We start from the raw sequence: 23,486 nt of genomic DNA, 5'->3' as shown, positions 1-23,486 counted from the left end.
GTAATGTAAGCTTCTTGAGGACAGGGACTATTTTGCTTTTGTCATTTTATCTTCATTGCTTGCTTATGCATAGTTGATGTTTGACATATTCATTCATCTTTTAGGTATCTCAGACTCAACTGATTGAAAATACAATTTGTCTTTTCCTGTAAATCCAACTTTCTTACATTAATTTCTCCCTTTCTATTTCGAGGACAATTATTTCTCCAGTCACTCAACCTAGGAGTCATCTTCAACTCTTCATTCTTACTTATCTACTATCAAATCAGTTGCCAAGTTTAAACCATTCTATCTTTACAGTGCCTCTCATATTATCAACTCCCCTTTACTCACACAACTATGTTCCAGGTTCAGGCCCTCATTATCTCTTGCCTAACTTCTTCCAGTAGTCTTTTAATTCATTTTCCTATGTTCAGGCTTTTCTATGTCTAATACATCTGCCAAATTAGTATTCCTAAAGCACAGGTGTGACCAGGCCCCTCCAGACTCTTCAGCATAGCATTTAAAACCCTTAAAATCTGGTTACCTCTCTTTTCAGAATGACTGCATATCATTCCCCCTTCACAATACCTAATGTTTAACATACATACCATCCCATCTCCTTTCTGTGCTTTTTTATATTCTATCCAACATTCCTGCCCTTTCTCCTCACTTCCACCTGTTAACTCTCTTCAAAACTCAGTTTAAGTTCTAGCTCCTACAAGAACCTTTACTGATTCTGTAAGCTACTTAGTCTTCTCCCAAAATTACTTTGTAGTTATATTGTATTTATATAAACTTTAAATACCAGTGTTTTTGTCATGTTCTTCCAGTAGATTCCAAATTTCTTGAGGGCAAGAATTCATTTTGTTCTGTCTTTGATTAACCAGTAGGTAGCACAGCTCCTGGAATATAGAAGGTACTGAGAAATGCTTGTTGATTTGAATTAAATTGATTTGAAGTGGAAAAGACAATAGTTTTTAATCATATCCAAGATACAGTAAGCTTCCTCTCCCTCCATCCTCTTCCTCTTTCCATCACTGGCTTACTACACTAGAAATTTTTTCATTCTATTTCATTTATATTATATTGCTTGGTTATGTGGACCAAATAATTCTTTTTATAATCATTTGTCATTGAATTTGTTATACTTAGCTATTTTTGCAACACTAATGGATGCTTAGTTTTCAGTGTCAATTTGAAACATTTTATCTTTCCAGTGTAAGAATGAGTGCTGTCTTTACAGAAGTGCCACCTGACTTTGGTCTTAATGTTGCAGCTTATAAATAAGGGCCAATGTGAGCCAATCAGAACTTCCCTACTGCATACAACCATACATCATCTCTCTTTTTTTCAATAGGTTTCCTGATGCGGAAACGGCCATTGCTATACAAGAACTTGGATGCAAACATGTTTGTAAGGATGTGGGTGAATCCCATGTAGATTCTACCAACAAAATCGTCACTACTTGTGCTTTCATGTGCAAAGCCCCTCTGCATGAGATTTTTGATGGAATTGGAACAATGGTGGGAGAAGTCTTAAAACTTATTTGATTTGTGACTATGGCTTTTATTCAGCATCAGTTTGGCATAAGAGCAGTGGTTTAAATGTAAAACCTTTGAATGTTCTTGATTATGCAAATAAAAAAGATTTAATCATAGACAAATGGATTCTGTGTCACATTGATTTTTTTTTCCCTGAGGCTGGGGTTAAGTGACTTGCCCTGGATAACAGCTAGGAAGTGTTAAGTGTCTGAGATCAGATTTCTTGAACTCTGGTCCTCCTGAATTCAGGGCTGGTGCTCTATTCACTGCGCCACCTAGCTGCCCCTCTTTCTTCACTTTTCTAGAGATAATGCTAATTTAGAGAGAAATTATCAATACAAACCTCTGTCTTCCATAACTGGTAGCATTCATTGTTTTTTTATTATTATTATTATTCTGAGATATCTTTAAAAGGATACTTAATAATAATAGTTATCACTTATAACACTTTTGAGTTTGCAAAGTACTTTCTCAGAATTATCTCCTTTGATCTACTTGCCTAGTTCTTGTGAATCATTAACAGGAGTATGCTTTTGGCATAATTTCAGCAATATATATAAGAATAAAATGGAATTATCCAAATCAATTCATCCAATATTTTTACTAAACACCTACTATGTGCTAGTCCCTGAAGACTCAAAAATATAAATTAAAAGCAGTCCATGTCTTTTAAGAGCTTACATTTCACTGGGAAAAGCAAACAGATAAGTAAATGGAAGATTATTTGAGGAAAAAGAGAGCTATCTTTTTAGTCCTCTAATTAGGGAAATTTCAAGGAAGGTGTTAATGATTAGGATCTTATACAAAGTAGATAGCCTATAAACATTTGTTGAATTATTACATTGATCTCTTAAAAATATTTTTTCTTGTTTAAAAACTTATTTTTTACAATCACCAAGCAGTCTTTTCTTCTCTCCTTCCCAAATAATTAAAAAAACTGTTATAGCATCTAAAAAAGAAAAATAAATTAAAACATTGGCCACATCCAAAAATGTGTCTCATATTAGTCCATCACCTCTCTTGTAAGATAAGCAGCATTCTTAATTAGTTTTTTCCACATAAATTGCTATAAAAGTGAAATATATTTTAAAAAGTGATTTGTCATCTCACATTCTCATTAAAATGTTTTAAAGTGGTATTAACAGCAAAAGCCAATATTTATGGCTATTAAGATAAGTTTCTTTTGCTGCAGGCATATAATAATAGTCCTAGTAACATCATTTGATTATTACTTAGTTTCACCAAAGCACAATGTTAGGTGAGATTGAAATTCATGGACAGCTCTATAGATGGCATGAGATATTCAATCATCAAGCATTTATATAGAATTACCATGTGCCAGACTATGCTAAGTTCTTAAGGATACAAGAAAGACAAAACCCGTCAGAATTTCTTTCTTAAGGGAGATTCAATGTGAACATAACTATGTATATACAAGATATACATAGAATAGAAGTGAGCTAATTTCAGAGAAGGTACTGGGAGGAACAGAACTCAGGACTTGAGCTGGTCTTAATGAAAGAAAGGGAAGCTAAGAGAGAGCAGTTAAGGTGAGTGTTCCAGGCATTGGGGATAGACGACGTAAAAGTAGCTTGATCTGGAAAGGCAGGAAGGTTGTGAAGGGGTTTACATGTCGAAATAAGAGACTTTATAATTGATTCTGGGGGTAAAAGGGGATCCTAGCATTTATTAACAGGATAATATCTTCTAACTTTCTTCAGGAAAATTATTTAGATGGCTGGAACAATTTCACCATTAAAGCTGATAGCTAGTAGAATCTGCTTTAGGCAGATGTTAGGAAAAAAAAAATAAAAAAAGGATAGCATGAAATGAGAAAGCAATTTCCAGGGGAATAAAGTGGACATTTTCAGAAAAAAGACTCATGAAGGCAGTAAGACAAAATACCTTTGGGTTCCACAGACCAACAGCAAAGAAAGATTCTTGGTGGGTGATCCAGCTGGGGAATGGTTATAAGAGGAAAATATCTATATTATTATCCTTAGATTCTCACATTTGGAACAGTTTTGGAAGATCAGTTTCAGGAAATCTGAAACCCCCAAACCTGCAAGCCAAATGCATATTGTTTCTATATTTCCAAAAGCTTGAAAGATTTTGGTGAAACTGTCTATTTTATTTCTCTGATTTTTCAATGTAGCAACCCTGGCAGATCAAAGGAAATGAGGTCAGTCTGGCATAGCCTATTGTAATCATTGTTTGTTTGTTTGTTTGTTTGTTTTCTTTTAGAATGTTACTAAGCATCCATTTAGTTACATTTTAGAATTCTTCCAAGAAAAGTTAAGGGGCCTATGTATGGTATGAAAGCTTCATTCTCTTAAGGTTTTGTTTGTGGTTTTTTTTTTTTTTTTATTTTTTTTTTTATTTTTGAAGTGAAATATGTATGTGACTTTCTCTAGTTCTATATCCCGTGTTTGACATATTTGAACCAGATTAGAAGGAATGCTAAAGGGGATTCTAAAGAACACATAGTCTAACCCTCTCATTTTACAGCTGAGGGAATTGAGGTATAGGGATGTTAAGTCATACAGGTAGCAACTGTCAGGTGGAAATTAAATTGTCCTTCTAATCTTGAGCCATACCTCTTCATACTGCAGCATAATGTGGTTAGTTTGGACCTGGGGTGTTTGCATGTCATTTCCCTTGCTAGATTATAAAGCCCTTGAAGACAGGGGTTATCTTTTGTCTTTTATGTCCCTAGTATTCAACATACTGCCAGGAACATAGTAAATGCTTAATAAATGTTTATTGACCAGTGATTTCAAATCATTGAAGGCAGCTAGGTGCTCTCAAATAGGAATTTGTCATATTTCAGCCCCCTTTCAGATATTGCATTTGCCCCTTTTCTCATATATGAGATTCTCAGAAAATGATTTCACTTCAAGAAACTGTGGGTCAACATACCATAAAACCACATCTTTACTTTTACAGTTAGAGAATATACTTGTTCAAAGCAGAAAACACAATTAAATAGCATAACACAATTATTAATGCCAATAAGAATTTCTTACACACACACACACACACACACACACACACACACACACACACACACAGAGAGAGAGAGAGAGAGAGAGAGAGAGAGAGAGAGAGAGAGAGAGAGAGAGAGAGAGAGAGAGATTAGCACACCCTCAGTGTTGGAAAAGGTACACATGCAAGGGACATACACAGAACTCAAAAATGTTGCAACACAACTTTAGTATTCCAGCACTTCACGAAGAGTGTTTTCTGAGATTGGCTGGATTGTGATATAATATTGTCTCAAAATGACATTTTAATTTACTTTCAGGACATAACCCAGTGTATCACCTACATCCATAAGGTATTGTCTTCCTTCTATCACTATCAAGCATTTTCCTGGCTGGAGAACTTTACCCAAATAGATGCCTTAAGATTTATTTATGAGGTACTTAGATCTATACAAGTTTATATGTAATCCTGAGTTTTCCTAAATCTTAAATATATCCATTGTTTGTTGAGTTCTCAGTATACTGCTAGGATTTTTTATTTGCCCTTTGTCAGATATTCCTTTTGGTATAGATTGTGGCTGACTGTAATTGGTCTAGCCAACCAAGTACTTATATTAAGAAATTAGGGATTGTCTGTGTACTGGGAGGTTTGTGTATGGAGCTGTCCAACAAGCTGCCTGACGTCATAGAACAAACAACATTGAAGAGTTGGGCAATTATATTTGTGTGTTATAAGAGAAGTAGTAGTTGTCTCTTAGGCAATACCACCTTATCTCTTTCCTATTCTTAGGCACGTTTGAGATTGCTTTTGAGAAGTAGCAGCACTATGTTGCTGAGATCAGGCACTACTTTGTGGTCCACACCTTCATGTCCTTTTCAAGTTATAATGCCTGAAATACTTGATGGAAAAACTTATTCTCTACTTTACATGTTGGCCTTTGAACCCTCCATGACTGTGCCTTTTCGCTGTCTGTCTCCTATGTCTGGAATATTCTCCTTTTTTCACCTCCTGACTTATATGTTTTTTCTTTTTTTTCCCCCAAGATTCACAAGGCCTTTCTAGGTCTTCACTGATAAGAGCCTTCCCCTTTGAGACTGCATTCCATTTTCACTATTTATTTTATATGTACTTATTTGCATGGTATTTCTTATATTAAAGTGTGAAGTCTTTGAGGGCAGAGACTATGTTTTTGCCTTTCTTGTATCCCAACTGCTAAGCACAGAACTTGACACACAGTAAGAACTTAATTAATATGTCTTAGCTGTTGACTGACTGCTAGAAGGCTTTGACTTCTAAAAGAACAGTGACCAGTATTAAAAATCCCAAACACCAGTGAAATGCTGCTGCACTTCTACATATTACCTTCAATCCCTACTCTGAGACCATAATTGAAAGCATCTGCCTCTAGATTGCTAGCCAGTGTTATCCTTGGACTTATGTTATTGCTGCTTCCTAAGCTATCACTGTCTTAATGTGGCTCCATTCACCTATGGTTGCTAATGTGCAGGACATATTTTGTTTGAAGGATTATCAGTGTCAGCTTTGTTAGCTCATAGTGTTCTGGCTAATCAATTACATTGCATCCTTTTGCTTCCTTTCTCCTTCTTTGGGGTTGGAAGGTAGCAGTTTTCAATTCTTATTTAGAATGAATGATGAGAAGTATAGCATGTGATAGTTTAATAAAATTTATTAAGTAATGAGTACAATGCCTACTAGATGTTTCATAGGTTAAATCTGAGGGCTAGGGGTGGGAATATTGAGGGCCAACAGAGGAGGAAGAGAAAAGAGATATCAAATGAAACAGTACAAAGTCCCTGCTCTTGAGGAGCAATGTAAATCAATTTACCAATGTAAAGAAAGTGTAAATGAACATGTTGTAAATAATGATGGAAAGAACGTACTCAGAGTATGGATACAGGATACTTTAGATCTATATCAAGTATATCTATATTTATCTATATATAAATATATTTCGACAAAATAGAACTAAAAGTATGATTACAGTAATTAGATGTCCTTTTATAGGTAGAAGGGCACAAAAAAAAAAAACTAACTAATTTTTGCCCAAGTTCTCTAAGAATTGATAGCTTCTGATTACTCCCTCATCTGTTGGTTTCCACAAACTCTTTTTTTTTATTTTATAATTTTTTTCACAGTATATATGCATGAGTAATTTTTTTATAACATTATCCCTTGTATTCATTTTTCCACATTATCCCCTCCCTCCCTCTACTCCCTCCCCTTGATGACAGGCAATCCCATACATTTTACATATGTTATAATATAACCTAGATACAATATATGTGTTCCACAAATTCTTTTATAGCTTGTTACTTGTCTCTTTAGTCCTAAGCATGTGCATCTCCATATCTGGCTACAGGATCTCTTGCCAAGTAAGTGTACTTTGTCATAATCTAAATAACAAAGTTGACTCTTTCCCCCGGGATTTATGCCATCATGGAATTTTGGGGAGGGTGAGCTTGGGACTAATTAAGAAATCTCTTAGTGAGGAAGCTGTACACCTCTTTTCTAGAGTTAAGGAATTGTTTATTGTGTGAATATTTTTCCTCAGATATGGAGCTCTTGGAAGTCCATCTATTTGAAAGTTGTCTGGCAAGGCATTCCTTGACTAAGTTTCATTTAGTCTTGCCTCTAACACTCACACTCTCTGGACCTTGGTTTCTGCAGTTGCAAAATGAAAAGTTTGGACTAGAATGGATCTGAAGTCTCTTCTAGCGAAAGGTATATGATCCTGTCATTGTTTGAGTGTCTTGGAACTTTCTCTTGCTCTCTTGAGCAATCTGTACATTATCTTGAAAATGCTTCATGTTGCTTAAAAAATATGTCCATTACAAAATAAACTTGCCATTTCCATATATGCGTAGTGAGATTTTTACTGAATTGGGTTTGTCTTACTTGACTTAACATCATTTATTTAATCTGTTGATTAATAGGAAGCCCAAGATTCAGGTGCTTGCCTTTTGAAAGCAATTACTAAATCATGGCAGCTGGGAGGTAGAGTGGACAGTCAAGAAGACCTGAGATCACATCTTGTCTTAGACAGTAGTTGTATAACGGTGGACAAATAATCTCTTTGTGCCTCAGTTTCCTCAACTGTAAAATTAGGGGAGTGTACCGAATGGCCTCCAAGGGCTCTTTCATTTCTAAGTCTATCATCCTCTGACTCTTTAAAGTGTCAACACTCTTTAATCACTTGGAAGTATCAAGAGAAGATATGACTGGAAAGCATATGCTGAGTACATTTTGTAGTTTTCTTTGGTAGACAGGGCCCCTTTAAGAGTGTGCTTAACAAAAAACAATCTTCTATGTCTTCTAATCTGTTCACTGCCTTTATAATGCCTTCTACTGCATCAGAGGGGAGAACAGTAGAAGAATTGGCTCTAAATTTTTCTTCTAAGTCTTTTTGGTTCAGTGGTTTCCTCCAGTGACCATAGAAAGTATCACAGCGTTCTGTGAAGGTTTTTCCATTCTCAAGGGTGATACTCACTTCACAGTAGAGTGTATCAAAGTTAGGGTGATTGTCAGGTGAGTGCTCCAACTCTACTTTATCAAGCAGCTCCCTTATTTGAGGTCTGCCAATCTGGCTCTTGTGGAATGACTGTACTGAGATGCCCCCATCAAGAAGCATAGTACAGGCAATGAATTGGAATGAGTGCCGAGCTTCATGCTCAGAAGCTGGGAAAGGTCTATTCACGTATTTGACATCAGGGACTCTGAGCACAATTCTTTTGATTCTGTCAGTGGGGAGCAAGTACTTCCTCACAGAAGCAGCTGCATCTGCCACCCAATGTGTTCCTAAATGGGCAGGGAAGCGCTTGGTGGCGATGTCTTGTTGGTCTAGCAGCAAAGTATAAGATTCCAAAGCTGGTAGGGTTTGTGGGGTGTAGTTGGAATAGAAGGCCCCAAACCCTGCCTCTGAGTCCAAGATCTCCTTGTTCCCTTGAAGGCCCAGCAAAGCCAGGAGAGCAGCTTCTAACCCATGTCTGGCTGCGTTGCCAGCATGGAGAGGTTTGGTCTGTGTGGCAGCATTTGCCATGGGTGCCCCTGCATAGGAAACGGCAATTGCCATGGCCTCTCTGCACTTTGTCTGGTCAAGCCCTAAAAACTTGGCTGCAGCAGCGGCGCTGCCCAAAGTTCCCACAACTTTTGGCGGATGGAATCTGGAAAGCAGAACACAGAACAGGCCAGTTAATTGTATTTCATTAGAGGTTTATATTACATTGAGGACTAAAGTCTTTTGCAGGGGATTATTAAAAAGACAAAGCAGGCAGTGGTTTGCAAAGGTAAGCCAAAGTTATCCTTTACTCTTGCATGATCAAATACATGGTGAACTTTTTATTGGTGAATTTATATGGTGAAATAAAAATTTCTGGGGATTTTAACTTGGGATTTTGTCATCAATTTAGCAACTAACCCACAAGGAACATCTAAGAAAGAAATGAAATAGACAGGACAGTCAATGAGGTAGTATTAAAAATAAAGTTAAAGAGATAGAAGGGTGGTGTGATATGATAGTACGGGTATATTAGTTTACAGTTAGTTTTAGCAAAAAGCAGTTGGAAGTCCCTGACAAAGATGGGACACCACTGGTTATAGGAGGTTCATTCTACACTAGGGTTCCCTCATAATATTCATTGTGCCACGAGGAAGAGCTGAGACATCTAGCATTCCTTTATCTAATTATTGGCTCTATTAGAAGCTATGAATTAACATTTAGATGTGAACTGCATTATATTCCCTTTATTTCCCTCCATGCAGGAGATAATGGTTGTGGAGAGTCGAAATAAACAGAACTGTGTCTTTCTTACAACTGCTGAATAGAGAACATGTTTATATACTGGGGGAATATTGCCTTTAGGAGAAACCCTGCTCTCCAGCTGTGACTGATTTTCTATTACAGAATACTTATTTTTCTTATTGATTACTATACAAAAGAGCAGAACACCATATCCAATATCCACACATTTGTTTAAAATGGGGGTTAATTCCATTATGTGCACTTGACTGGGACTCAGTGAAATGTAGCAGGTTCAGGAGTAAGGAAGGTTTTCTTGTAGATAAGAAATTTCAGAGCTATTCTGTGTAGGTAAAATCCTCACTGATCTCACCCTTTGGTTAATAAAATGAGTAGCCACACCTGAGAGAATTGGATCTGGTGATTACTCTAGAAGAATCAAAAGAAAGCCAGCATTTTACCAGCAATTTCCCTAAGTGGAGTAGAGTTAATGATGGTCAGGTGAATGAATCATTCAGTTAAGAAGTATTTATTATGTTAATTATATGTCAGTATTTGCTAACAGCTGATCTTTTTGGATAAATAAGACCTGGATAGTGGTTAGTGATGCCACCTGGTGGTTAAAATTAGCCTTTGTTATTAAATAGATTTCACCTCTTGGGTAAATTAGGTTATTCCCAAACCCTAAAAATACCAACTAGTTTTTTAAATGGAGCAATGAATAAGGCAACTATGCTTAATTTGGGGACAAATTATCTTCATACCTCTTTGGTATGTCACTGGCTTCCTTGGAGAAGTGCATTAATCGGCCTTGTACTTCAATCCCAACATTGAAAGCCAGCAACAGATCAAGTCCAGAGACCTTGGGATTTTGAGGTAGGACTTCTGATAAAGCCAAGAGGACAGGAAGTACTGGTGCTGAAGGATGAGTGGCAGGGTACCACGTATCGTCAAAGTCCATTGAGTGAATCTTTGTTGGAGAGGAAAAACACACACACATACAAATTCAGTTCCCTTCAGTCCCAAGGGACTAAAAACAACAGAAGAGAAGATCATGTCAGAGATGAGATTTTATATTAGGTTCTCTATATTTTTATTAAGGTCTGAGGAAGGAGCATGATATGAGTAGGGTGGGATCAGAAGATCTGGGTTCAAATTTTGTATCAGAAATTTAGTAACTATAGAATTATAAATATATAAAAAGTATCTGGAACCATGTTTATATAAGCTTCTAAAACTTATCTATGTTTATTGAAAGTTTCTATATTGTTCCCTTACTATTTACTTAGTCTCTTAGAGCCAGTATTAAGAAAAATCTATGGTTAACCCCAAACGTTATTAGTCTATATGTATTTACTCAAAGGCAGCTGAGAGTGGAAGGGGGAAGAGAGTCAGAAAGAAACAAAGAGGTAAAGAGGAAGAAAGAAAGAAGTGAAGAAGGGGAAAGAGGTAGGAGGACATGAAGAAAGAGAGGTGGGGGCAGAGGGGACAAGAAGGGAAGCATAAAGGGAGAGGAAGAAGGAAAGAGAGATCTATTTGTGGACTTAAAGGAACCAAAGAGATTATTCTTGAAAGCATAAAAGCAGAGATAAAAATGAATCTAGGCCACTCACGAATTACCTTGGACACACTAAATCTAAATGATAATAATAGGGGTCATGTATTGGTAAGTCACAAACAGCATTCCATTCACTCATTGACAATTGACAAGGATGATGTTCTTCCTGTACAGATAGCAAAGAGGCACCTCCCAGAAGTTTGAGCCCTCTAGTTGAGGCTAGAAAGAAAGTCTCAGAAGAGAAGAGATGGGAAAGAGTATCTGTATCCAGAGAAAGGAAAGAAACAGTTTTCTTTCTAGGCCAAATACTTCACACTCCAAACATTGCCTTCTCAAATAAAATCTGTGGATATTATTATACTTATTTGTTTCATTTCCAAAATTTCCCTAAATGTTTCCACTTGGATGTCTTGCTGTTAGATACAACTTGATATTTATAAAACTGAACTCATTGTTTTCTCTCTTAAAGAGACTTTCCCTTCTTACTTATTGTGTCATGCAAGATTTAACCTTATAGTTGTCTCTGACTTTTTTCCTTTCCTTACTTTTATATCAAGTTAATTGACAAGTCCATCTATTTTCAAACCTTCAATAATCTTTAACTGAATCCCTTCTTTACCATATCCACTTGCTGCACTGCTCAACTACCTATCACTCATGTCTGGTCCACTGCAGAAATCTTTTATTTTTGTCTCTCCAGTTTCAGGCTTTTCACACCTCTAGACTGTTATGCCATATTCCTAAACATTCCTTTGGTTATTTCAATCCCCTGCTAAAAAAATCTTCAATAGCTCCTCAAAACCTCCCAAGTAATGTTCAGATTTTGTATCTGGACATTCAAGGCCTTCTATTATCTGGCCTCTAACCTATTTTTCCAGTTTTTCTTCCAATTACTTCCAAATTAAAAAAAAAACCAAAAAAAAAAAAAACCCAAAACTTCCAAATTCCTTTCCTTGCTGTTACATTTATATAATGCTTTGCTTGAAGTGCTTACCTCACAACAACTCTAACCTATTGTATTTACTGTAAAGAAAGTCAGGAAAATGCAAGTACTGTCATAACCATTTTACAGATGGAGAAAATGTAGCTTTTGAGAGATAAAAGACTTGTCTATGACTATACAAGTTGTATGGGTCTGAAACATTCTCGGGGTCAAGGTTTCCTGATTCCAAGTGCTAGCACTCCAAACATTATTACTTCCTATCTGTTTCTTTGACTTATGCCTCAAGTTTCTACTTTTTGAGACCTTTCGAAGTTGAGCTTAAATGCTAATTCTTTCGTATAGCTTTCCCTGACTACCTCTACTGAAAATGTTCTGTCTCCATTCTGAAAGCTTTTCTTTTATGGTCTTTACTGTGTGTGTATCTGTTTTATGCTTCCCACTCAAATGAAGGTGCTTTGGCATTGAGTTTTTTTCCTTTTTTATCTTTTGCCACAGAGAAGATTCCCCTAGGGAAAGAGTTCAAAGTTATAGGTGGGTATCCTAAGAGTGTTTTGTACTTCATGAAAGCCTCCTTTTCCCCAAATCCTTTGCTCCATGTGATACTTCTAAAAGCATCTTTTACAAGTTTTAGAAACAACACAGATAAATTGGTGATAATGAATATATAAGACTTGAAAAGCAGCATAAAGATCCTTACAGCTACTCCATTCACGAAAGCAGCATATGTAGGTGGGAGCCTGAGGTCTGGATGTCCCCAGACACAGCTGGAAAGATCAGCATTGTAGATCTGGAACAAAAGCAGAAGAGTTAAATTGGGATATCAGGTCACCATCTCTTTTTTGCTTTTTCTTTCCTCTTTAATGATTGGGGTCATAATTCTAACTAATTCTGATGACAAATGTAAATCACATTCCATAAATTTCTTCTTTTTTGGCCCATAGGATTTTAAAATACTTTCTTCATATAGATTAGGGAAGACTGTCAGCCTTTTATACAAGTTCCTGATGCAGATGAACTTTGAGAAACAGAAAGCTTTGACTTATCTGCATATTTAAAAAAAAACTTTTCAATACTAAATTGATGATTCTAGACACATACCTTTTTATATATGCTTTTATTATATGTATTATATTAATATATGTGTGTGTATTTTGTTTTTTTAAAATTAGATCTGTGATTTTATCAGTGTAAGGAGCTCCTGGTGAGAAACATCTACTATTGAAATTGAGGCTTGCTCTGCAATTTAGTTCTAGAGCATGGCATGGTACACAGAAGCTAAGTGATTGCCCTAGAGCTAATATCCTTTTGTGCTAGAGCTGAGATTTAGATCCAAGTCTTCTTACTCTGGTCAAGCTGGTGCCTGAGACCAGCTTTGCCATCCACTATTCCAGGGTGACTCTAAATATATTTATATATATATAGGCATATTATAAATAATATTATGCAACATAAATATGCAAATTACTATATATATATATATAAATATGTGTGTATCCATACATATATATCCATACTTGCACACACATATATCCTTAAAAATCTTCAGGCAACTATTTAGGATTCTGAGGTACAAAGAAGATGTCAATCTGATTGGAAGAGAGATTTTCTCATCTCATAGGGAGTTCCATATAGCTATGAAGTCAAACATCTGGCCCCCCCAAAATTATTCCAAATGCTTATATTGTAGACATGCTGGACATGTTTTGTCTAAATAAAAAATAAGTGCCTATATTGTATTATATTTATATACATTATTATACATATTATACAAAGTTCATTATTTTTACTATATAGATACATTTTACATGTATCTATATCATAGACATGTTTATTATTTTTACTCTATACATTGTATATATATTTACTCTATACTCTATACATTTGCTATATCATAACTCAACCTTTGTATCTATCATGGTATCAGCACCTATGTATAACATTCACATGTATATATGCAATTCCATATCTTATGTGTGTATGTACATGTAACTGATTTTTGTCTAGACCTGTGGTCTCATTGGTATCAAAAATTATATAAACTACTTCTACTGATTTTACCGATGTAGTTTAGATTGCCTGAAATTTATAGTTTTAGAGTTAAAAAGTATATTTTTGGTACCAATTATGTGATACCAGGCTCTATGATAAGTGCTAAACTTACAAAGAAAGGCAGAAATGATCTTTGCTTTCAAGAAGCCCACAGTTTAATGGGAAATCAAACAAGATATATGCAGGATAAATTAGAGCTAATCACCAGAGGGAAGTCATTCAGCACCAGGGAAATGTGTAGAGGTGCTGTTGGAGTCAGCAGGTGCTGTGGTAGCTAGAAATTTAGGTCTGGAATCAGGAACATCTAAATTCAAATGTGTTCTCAGACACTTACTAACTGTATGAATCTCGACAAGTCAGTTAACTGCTAATGGCTTCAGTTTCCTCATCTGTAAAATGGGGATAATAATAGCAAGGACAAATGAAATAATAACATAGTGCCTGGCACATAGAAGATGCTATATAAAGGCTTATTTCTTTTCCCTTGTCCATTAAGTGGGATTGAGAAAGGCTTTTTTGCTGGAGGTGATTTTAGTTGAGATTCAGAAGAACTTGGGAGGCAGAAATGAATAGGGGAAAGCACTTCAGCTATAGTGGACAGTTGGTTAAAATAACAACAAGAACAAAACAAATCAAAATCCAGAATCAGAAGATGGAGTATCTTGTCCAAGTAACAGCCAAGAGGCCAATGTCATTGGATCATAAAATACATGGAAGTGCATAAATTATAAAGACTGGAAATATAGGAAGGGTCCAGTTTATGAAAAGCTTTAAAAGCCAAGCAGAAGATTTTATATTTGAATCTAGAGGTAATAGGGAGTCACTGGCATTAGGGAATAGGGAGAACATACTATGGAGATTAAAAGCCAGGTAGAGGATGGGAAGTAGTGGGGAGAGATCTGAGGCAGGGAGACAAACCAGAAGACTACTGCCTTAGTCCAGGCGTGATGAGATCCTTCACCAGTGTGATGATTGTGTCAGGGAAGAGAAGGGGATGCATATAGGAGTGTGAAGGAAGAATCAATAAGACTTGGTAACAGATGGGAGATGGGGTATGAAAAAGAGCTAGCAGTCTAGGATGACATCTTGATTGCAAGCTGGTAGTATGACCTGATAGATAGAGTGATTGACAGTAAGAAATAGGTTAGGAAAAGGGGAGGGTTTGGGGGGGAAGGTAGAATATTTGCTTCAGCACCAGAGGTTGTGGTTTGCCAGTGGTCATGATGTTTCAGAGGTTGGACATGACCACAGATCTTCCTGACTTCAAGCCAAATCTGCTACAATGTCCTGCCCCTCTATATTATGTCATATGATATTATATTATCATCTCATATTATATCTTATATTATAATATACTATGCTATGATATGTTACATTACTTTGATCGTCAGGCATACTCGCACCAATAACATATACTTTTGACCTCTTACTTTACTGTATTGTGTAGTTTTGTGGAAAACTTCTGTCTTGGTTCCCAGTAGGCCAACCCCCAGAGTATCCAGGATCATCCTCTTGCTTCTCTGAATGACTCGGTCCGTCAGATGTTGTACACTTAGGCCATGAATGATTCTGGCAAAGCTTTCTGTGACAGACTTAAAAGGAAAGATTTCTCAGTGAGCAGAAGATGTTGTGCATTTATACTTCCATATTTACTTCCTACAAGAGGACTCAGCAGTTTTACTTGTACATATGTGCCCCCTTTAGTGAATCTAACATACGGAGACACCACATCAGAAACTAAGTTCTGGAAGCAATTTTCTCACCTGAATCATTGCCCTCCTTTTAAAAAGATGGAATTTTGGTGCACAGATTGGTGAAGGTACTTGCCTGTGACCACCCATATGGCTACAGCAGAGTTCAGATTTGATCCAGGTGCCTCATGTATTTCCTACTTCACCAAACTAGTGAATCCTTACAAAACAGATTAACTGATGGATCATTAATTTTATTTCATAAATTTGCTATACAAAAAGAATCACGACAAGGTTTTTAATGTTGACCTCTTTTAAAAAAAATAATTTAAAATAAGATTAGATTTGTGTACTTTTAAAAAGCAAGTTTTACTTAACTCTTTATTTTTATGTCACAACCATTTTTGGCTATGGTATCTTTTTCCTGTTTCTATGGCAGAAGAAAGGATTTATGCTTCATTTTCTATTTTTTGAGATTAAGATTGGTCATTATAATTAGTCAAAGTTTGATTTCCTTTTAGTTACATGCAGTTTTCTTTTTTAAAAAATCTTATTTTATTTACTTAATAGTATTTTATTTTTCCAAATACATGCAAAGATAGTTTTTAACATTCATCTTTGCAAAACTTCATGTTCCAAACTTTTCTCTCTCTCTCTCTCTCTCTCCTCCCCAAGATAGAAAGCAACCCAATGTAGGTTAAACATGTGCAATTTTAAAAAATATATTTCCATATTCATCATTCTGCATAAGAAAAATCAGATCAAAAAGGAAAAAAAATGAGAAAAAATAAGCAAACAATAACAACAAAAAAGGTGAAAATGCAATTGTATGTTGTTTTCTAAGAACACACCAATTGACTACAAAGAGGTATACCTGTATCAGTTCCCATTTCTATACATTCTCTCTTTGAAGCCAAGATGGGGAAGACTGCCACAAATGGACTCAATTCCAATGACTGATTATTCTCAACTAAGCATCTTGTTCTCTAATTTGTCTCTAAATCTAAGTGCATCTCTAATCTTTTTATTAAATAGGTATTTAAAAAATGACCTACTATGTATAGGGCACTATGACTTTTGCTGTTACATGATGGATTGCTTTCATTCTTTTTGAGCCTTAATATTAATATTAATATTAATAGAAGCTAGTGTGTTGAGATTTTCACAATGAAGTCTCTGAGATGGGGAACAATAGGTTAAAAGATCATAGGTCTAGAATAGGATGGGAGTTCAGTGGCCATTTCATTTTACAGATCCCTAAATAAAGAAGTTGGGTCTAAAAGGAATTAAGTGACATATCCAATCCAGTCATATTGATTGTAAACATCAAGAGTTGATGGATCCTGAGCCAATGTTCTTTTTACTATACCATGGGAAGATAGGTAGGGAATGCTAAGCACTTTTTAACAAATGTCTCATTTGATTTAAGGGAAGCTAGGTGGTGCAAATTGGACAGGGTGTTAAGTCTTGTGTCAGGAAGCCTTAACTTCCTGAGTTCAAATATGCTTCAAATACTTATTGGCTGTGTGACCCTAGGAAAATCATTAAATCCTATTTGGGTCAGTTTCCTCATCTGTAAAATGATCTGAAGGAGGAAATGTCTAATCATTTCAGTTTCTTTGTGATTACGTTTGGGGTTTTTTGGCAAAGAGTTGGACATGATTGAAAAAAAACAAAACAAAACCAAAAAACAATTGAACAACCACAACAAACATTTGATTCTTGCAATGGCCCTGTGAGATAGAAACCATAATTATCCCCATTTTACAGTTTAGGAAACTGGGGTAAACAAGTTAAGTGATCTGCCCAGGGTCAGCTTAGGTCTTCCTGATGCCAGTGCTCCAGCTTCCACCAGCTTCTTCAAGAGAGGCATAGTAGAAGGCATTCCCATTTTATGCTCTAGAAATTGCTGCAAATTCAATTTAAAATGGGAAAAGAGGAAGTGACAGCAGCCACTTTGGAGATTTACCAACAGATCTGTATCATTTCGGGGAACTCCAGTTTTAAAAAAATGCTGCCTCTTTCCAAGCTTCTCTTTTCATTGGAGCTGCTTAGTGACAGCATACAGTTCCTTTTTTCTGTACTGGAACCAGTAGTGGCACTATTATGTTGGGGAAGAGTTGGATGTTCATAGGATGATGTTCAAACATAGAAATCATAGGACCTTAGAGCTGGACGGAATATAGGGAGTTAATCTAGCCTAATTTCAACCTTACTTGAATCTCTTCTATGACATTCCTTACAAGTGTTTTTCCATTCTTTTCTTGAGGATTTCCAGACATGGGGAACTCAATATCTTGTGGAAAATAGAAGTCCATTCTATTTGGAAAACAGTGGGAGAACAGATACAAAAGTGGGATCTTAGGGTAGATTGTTATATGCAGACTCCAACTCTGCCATGAATAGTGTAGGAGGCTACTCCATAAAGAAGCCTGCTTAGGAACCTTTAAATAATCATAGTCATTCATATTTATATAGCGTTAGGCAATTTATAAAATTTTCCTCTCCCAATTATTTGAGAATTTGTTAAATATTATCACCTATATTTTACAAATGAAAAACCTAGAGTTAAGACAAATTAAATAGCTGAAAGCCACACAGATAGCATATAATAGAGGTGGAATTAAAACTCAGATCTCTCTTGACTATAAGACCAATTCATTTTCCAGTATGCCAAGGTGTCTCATGCTTCTGAAGGACAAATAACCTTAAATTGGCCATAATAAGATAAAAAGAAAGAAATAAGTGGCTACTCAACAATCTGAACTTTACTTTCTTCTGCTTGTCTTAAAAATAACTTTTTGGATCTAAGAGATTTTTTTTTTCTTGGCAGCTGAGAAAGTAGTGTGGTGAAATGGAAAATCATTAATTCTGGAGTCAAAGAACTTGAATTCCAATCTTGGCTCTATTATTTGTTATATGTTTGCCCTTAGGCAAAGCGCTGGAGTTCTTTGGACTTCCATTACATCCTATGAAAAAGGAGAGGAGTTGAACTAGATGATTTCTAAGATTCTAGCTAGCTATGCTTAAAGGATACAATAAGTAATACTATGTTTACTAATCTCTTTTTAAAGTTTAAACATTTTATTTCAAGTTCTTGACTTTTTCCTTCCCTTCAGTCTTTCCCTTCCTATTGAAAAGGCAAGAAATAGGATACTATTTATACATGAGTTGACTAATTTTTTTTTACTGTATACTTACTTTCTCAATGTAAAAAAAATTAATTATATCTCTTATATTTATGTTATTGAATGAAGAAAAAAGATGCATTCAATTTTTCAATCAATTAATCAACACTTATAATGTATTTACTATGTGTCAGATGCTGTGCTAGGCACAGAATTTACAAAGAAAAAACAATGAAAAAGTTTTACTTCTCTAAGGAGCTTATAGTTTATTAGGGAAGAAAACACATAAACATATGATCATAAATAAAATAAATACAAGGATATTTTTTGAGGGAAGGTATTAGTATTTGTGGGGGATCTATAAATCAGAGTTTCCATTTAAAAAAAGTAAAATGCCATTTTCATAAAGAAGAATAAAGAAATGAAAATTAAACCAAAGGAAAAAGCTGTAAAATAATCATACCTTGAGAATCATTCTGAGCTAAAGAGGAGGTCAATCCCAGGAATAAAGATGAACAGTGACTTTAACAAGTACCACACTTCTTTTATAGAAGTATTTTTTCTTCACCACGCCTTACCTCTCCCCTTATTTAGCTCAGTCATTTCCTTCTCTAAACCCAGGAATTTCCCCATTTCCCCATTATTTTTATTTCAATTGTTTCCATCATGAACTATAGCTTTTTGGTCCATCCTATCAGAGCAGGGAATTAGTTTGAAATACTATCTATAGAATATGTGTGGATGGGACCATGCATTGGTCCTTTCCTATGGATTACCCTCTAAAGAGCATATGAATCCAATGACTCATGGTTGCTTCTTTGGTCCCCATGATAGGTAAAAGGTTAAAAAAATAGGTTAAAAAAAAACATAATATGTCAAAGATGATTGATGACTGATACAATAAGATATAATACTCTTTCATCCAGATGAAAAATCCAAAAGGAAAATCTTGACATATCATTCTTCATCTCTGTGCCTTTGCACATACTAAGCCACCCTCCCCATCACATGCACGGAATGTTTTTTCTTCTTACCTCTAATATATTAATCTGCTTGAAATCCTTCAAGAGGCCTTTCCTAATTTTTTCCCTTCCCTAATTTTTTCTTTTCTTTTCCTTTTTTCTTTCCTTCCTCCTTTCTTTCTTTCCTTCTTTCCTCCTTCCTTCCTTTTTCCTTTCTTTCTTCCCTTTCCTCTCCTCTCCTCCCCTCCCCTCCTCTCTCTCTCATTCTTTCTTTCTTTCTCTCTCTTTCTTTCTTTCTCTCTCCCTTCCTTCCTTCCTTCCTTCCTTCCTTCCTTCCTTCCTTCCTTCCTTCCTTCCTTCCTTCCTTCCTTCCTTCCTTCCTTCCTTCCTTCCTTCCTTCCTTCCTTCCTTCCTTCCTTCCTTCCTTCCTTCCTTCCTTCCTTCCTTCCTTCCTTCCAATGGGGTTAAGTGATTTGCCCAGGGTTACACAAATGGGAAGTATTAGGTGTTTGAAACCACATTTGAACTCAGGTCCTCCTGACTTCAAGGCTGATGCTGTATCTACTGTGCCATCTAGCTGCCCCCCCTTTCCTAATTCTTTTCATTGCAAATCTTCCTCTTCCACGAAGATCCCAACCAAATCACTTTGTATTTATTCTTTATGTTAAGAGGAAAGGAAATGAGTGAATAAATCAAATAACTGACCCCCATTTAGAGGAAATGTTAAGAAACCAAGCCCTGATACATATATCAGATGAGAATACACTTTGATTTTTCAATAGCTTTAAACATGTCCTTGGTATGATGGAGAAGTGGCTAAGGATCTTGGTCATACCTCTTGGGGCCCAGCCTTATGAGCAGGGGTTAGGAGTACAGAGTAGGGGTTAGAGTCTGTCTATCTGTCTGTCTGCCTGTCTGTCTCTTTCTTTCTTTCTCTCTCTCTCACACACACAGAGATGAACGTATTACCTGTGACTATGTTGCTTTCTTCCAATAGGCTGTAAGCTTCTTAAGGTCAGAAACTGCTCACTTTTGTATTTATAGCCCCAGCATTAGGCATAGGAGAAACTTGATAAATGCTTGTTGATTAGCTGATTGATGATCTTCACAGCAACAGTGCTGACATCAATTCATGATGAAAGTGTTGCATCTTATCATGTGACCCCCGCTGGTCAGTCTACTCTGAATGGTATAATGGAAAAAGTATTAGGTAGATAGTGGAAGCATGAGTTATAGCCCTAGCTCTGGCAACCAAGAAATGTGATCTTGGCCATCCCATTTACCTCTAATCCTTACTTTATTTGTCCTTAAAATGAGTTGTTGGATTATATGATCTCTAAGGTCTCTTCCAGTCCTAAAATTTTATGTGTCTAGAGCCATGGATATCTGGTAAATGTTTTAACAACTGACTTTCTAAAGAAAAAGTACTGAGGACACACTTTTAAGCTTAATTTGCATGGTCAACATTTAGACAATTAATAAAACAAATAAAGCCTTGACTGGGAGGTTTTTTGTTGTTGTTTTTTTTTATTTCTAAGATGAAAACATTTACTAAAATTTAAGCTATTTGGAACTGATTCCAACAGATCACTAGTCCTCACTGGAATCAGTTGCTTTTCAAATATTTATTCCTCAGTATGATAATGTCAGAGACCTGATAGGATGGTAGGTATTTTGATTTATATCCCATCATCACTGGACTTCACTGGACTGCAAGTAGGGGATTGCTCCAGGATCAAGATTGGAATGTTCATTGTCTTGTGATATCTTGAGAGAAAGATGTGTAATTCTTTTCTTCTTCCTTAATTTTTTTAAAAAATTGAAGTCATGCCCACATTTAAAAGCAAAGAGAGTACAGTTACTTCCTTTTTGATGTTTTTCTTTCTGGAAACACATACACAAAACATATTGCATATACACATAAATAACTTTATGTGTCATTGTAGTGCTTTGAACTGATGTCCTAAAACAGGGAAGTTTCACATGAATCAGTTGCTTTCATTCAGTCAGATGGAAAAGCTGTTAGTAAGTATTTTGGAAAATGTTGTGAATAACTAGTAAACATTGAATGTCAGGAGGGCTTGCTTAGGATGAGGACAATAAAAGAAGGATGTAACCTCTCTCTTTCCCTTTGATTCAGAAGATCATTTTCCCAGGGAGAAGTAACCTGCCCTACTGTCACTTTCATTAATACTGATCCCTCTAAGGGACTGGAAATGAAGTAGATTTTTATCAATTGGGTAATGGTCAAACAAATTGTGGTACATGAATGTAATAGAATATCATTGTGCTGTAAGAAATGATGTATGTGACAAATATAGAAAAGCGTGGTTTCTATATGATTTGATACAGTAGCCAAGTATTTAGCAGAGCCAAGAAAACAACACACATAATGATTACAACAGTATAAATGGAAAACTAAAATCACCCACACACAAATAAAAAGTGAATGTAACAAAATTATAAAGATTAAGTAGGATTAGGATGAATATATATGAGAGGACACCCCAAACCTACCCCTTTATGGAGACTAGAGGATCACAAGTATTACACATTGCACATATTTTTAGACTTTTTCAATGTATTAATCAATTGGAGTGACTTCTATCTTTCTAAAAATAGTTCATCACATGGATTGGCACTCTGGGATTGGGGAGAGGAGGAATATTTGGAATAACTTGATGATGTATAAAAATTCACTTTACAAATGTTCTCTGTAATGGATTCTGAGCCCCAAATAAAATTACTTTTTTTTTCACTTTCCTGAAATATATAATTTTTTTGAGAGGAAAACCACAAACATAATTTCTTAGTTAAGAACTTTCATTTCCTATTTCTATTTGACCTTATGTATACTGACTGAGATATTTCAATAGACATGTAGTATAGCATTGGACATTTCTTGGATGCCTACATAGGTAAGGCATGATCCTTTCAGTATGAGACTGAAGTAAAGTGGATTTGTAAATCATGGAAATTGAAGAGGCTTCATGAGTTCCCAGTTCATGACTGAAGGGACATCAGTTTGTTAGCTAAAATTTATGAACATAAGAGCAGAGTTGAGTTGTAGAGAATCTATGAGATAAGTACTGAACTTACAAAAGAGTATGTAGTGTTCTGAAGGTTATTAGAGCACAATAATAAATATGTAGGTATAGGAGGCAGGCACTTTGATCCCTACTAGTGCACTGATACTTTGATTTATCTGGTTGTTTTACACTTTTAGATTCAGTGCACTTGATAAGGGGGTGGCAGATAGAAGGCAGGGATGTAGAATCAGAAGGGAATGACCACTTTTGAAAGTAAAGATCTGAATCCAATTCTTCCTTTGCAACAACAACAACAACAACAACAACAACAAAATTCGGTTCTGCACATATATATTGTACCTAGGATATACTATAAGATATTTAATATGTATGGGAATGCCTGCCATCTAGGGGAGGGGGTGGAGGGAAGAAGGGGAAAAATTTGGAACAGAAGGGAGTACAAGGGATAATGTTGTAAAAAAAAAATTACCTATGCTTATGTACTGTCAAAAAGTTATAATTATAAAAATTAATAAAAAAAATTTATGCAATAAAAGAAAAAAAAAGAAAGAAAAAAAGTAAAAAAAAAGTTTAAAAATGAACATCAAGCGCAAGTACTTCTACCCTTTTACTTTTCACACTTGGAAATTTTGCTCTGGAAGGGACTCTGATAGCAGGTAATGGCTCTTTCCTCATAGGAAATTACAGCATAATTTGTGCTAGTATTAGGGAGAGAAAGATACGAGGGAAAGACTGATGTGGAGTAAGGACTTTGGGAACTTATGCCAAGTATTTGCTTCTACCATGTGTTCAAGCCTTGGATCTTTGCATCCTTGTATCTTTACTTTCTTTCATTATATTG

General features: G+C 35.7%; 2 protein-coding genes across 6 annotated transcripts in view; one reads left to right on the top strand and one right to left on the bottom strand.

Moving 5' to 3' along the window:
- Window positions 1-1,645, top strand: part of FBXL3 (F-box and leucine rich repeat protein 3) — a 61,401-nt gene extending 59,756 nt beyond the window's left edge. For all 3 annotated transcript variants that reach the window (XM_074299295.1, XM_074299296.1, XM_074299297.1), the window contains one exon: window positions 1,340-1,645. In XM_074299295.1, the coding sequence (XP_074155396.1) occupies window positions 1,340-1,532 (193 nt within the window). In that variant the 3' untranslated portion in view covers window positions 1,533-1,645. The remainder of the gene's footprint in view (window positions 1-1,339) is intronic.
- A 5,069-nt stretch (window positions 1,646-6,714) lies between these two features.
- On the bottom strand, window positions 6,715-20,723 carry ACOD1 (aconitate decarboxylase 1). Of its 3 annotated transcripts, none has more exons than XM_074299288.1 (5): window positions 19,097-19,165; window positions 15,245-15,406; window positions 12,463-12,552; window positions 10,029-10,234; window positions 6,715-8,689 (listed from the first exon to the last, which is right to left on the bottom strand). In XM_074299288.1, exons 1-5 carry the CDS (start codon window positions 19,106-19,108, stop codon window positions 7,732-7,734), a joined length of 1,428 nt encoding a protein of 475 aa, XP_074155389.1. In that variant the 5' UTR covers window positions 19,109-19,165; the 3' UTR covers window positions 6,715-7,731. The 3 variants fall into 3 exon arrangements, with proteins under 3 accessions (XP_074155389.1, XP_074155392.1, XP_074155391.1); XM_074299290.1 differs by lacking the exon at window positions 19,097-19,165 and adding an exon at window positions 20,565-20,723 and having other exon boundaries at window positions 6,716-8,689; XM_074299291.1 differs by lacking the exons at window positions 15,245-15,406; window positions 19,097-19,165 and having other exon boundaries at window positions 10,029-10,294.
- Between the last annotated feature and the right edge of the window lie 2,763 nt (window positions 20,724-23,486).

Source organism: Sminthopsis crassicaudata, chromosome 3 (genome assembly GCF_048593235.1).
Source record: "Sminthopsis crassicaudata isolate SCR6 chromosome 3, ASM4859323v1, whole genome shotgun sequence".
NCBI lineage: Eukaryota > Metazoa > Chordata > Mammalia > Dasyuromorphia > Dasyuridae > Sminthopsis > Sminthopsis crassicaudata.
This window is presented reverse-complemented; position numbering and strand designations above follow the sequence as displayed.

Coding starts and splice junctions, on each gene's coding strand:
- ACOD1 (XM_074299288.1), bottom strand. Junction 12,553..15,244: donor AAACTACACAATACAGTAAA/GTAAGAGGTCAA, acceptor CTTTTGTTCCAG/ATCTACAATGCTGATCTTTC. Junction 8,690..10,028: donor GCCAGTGACATACCAAAGAG/GTATGAAGATAA, acceptor TCTGCTTTCCAG/ATTCCATCCGCCAAAAGTTG.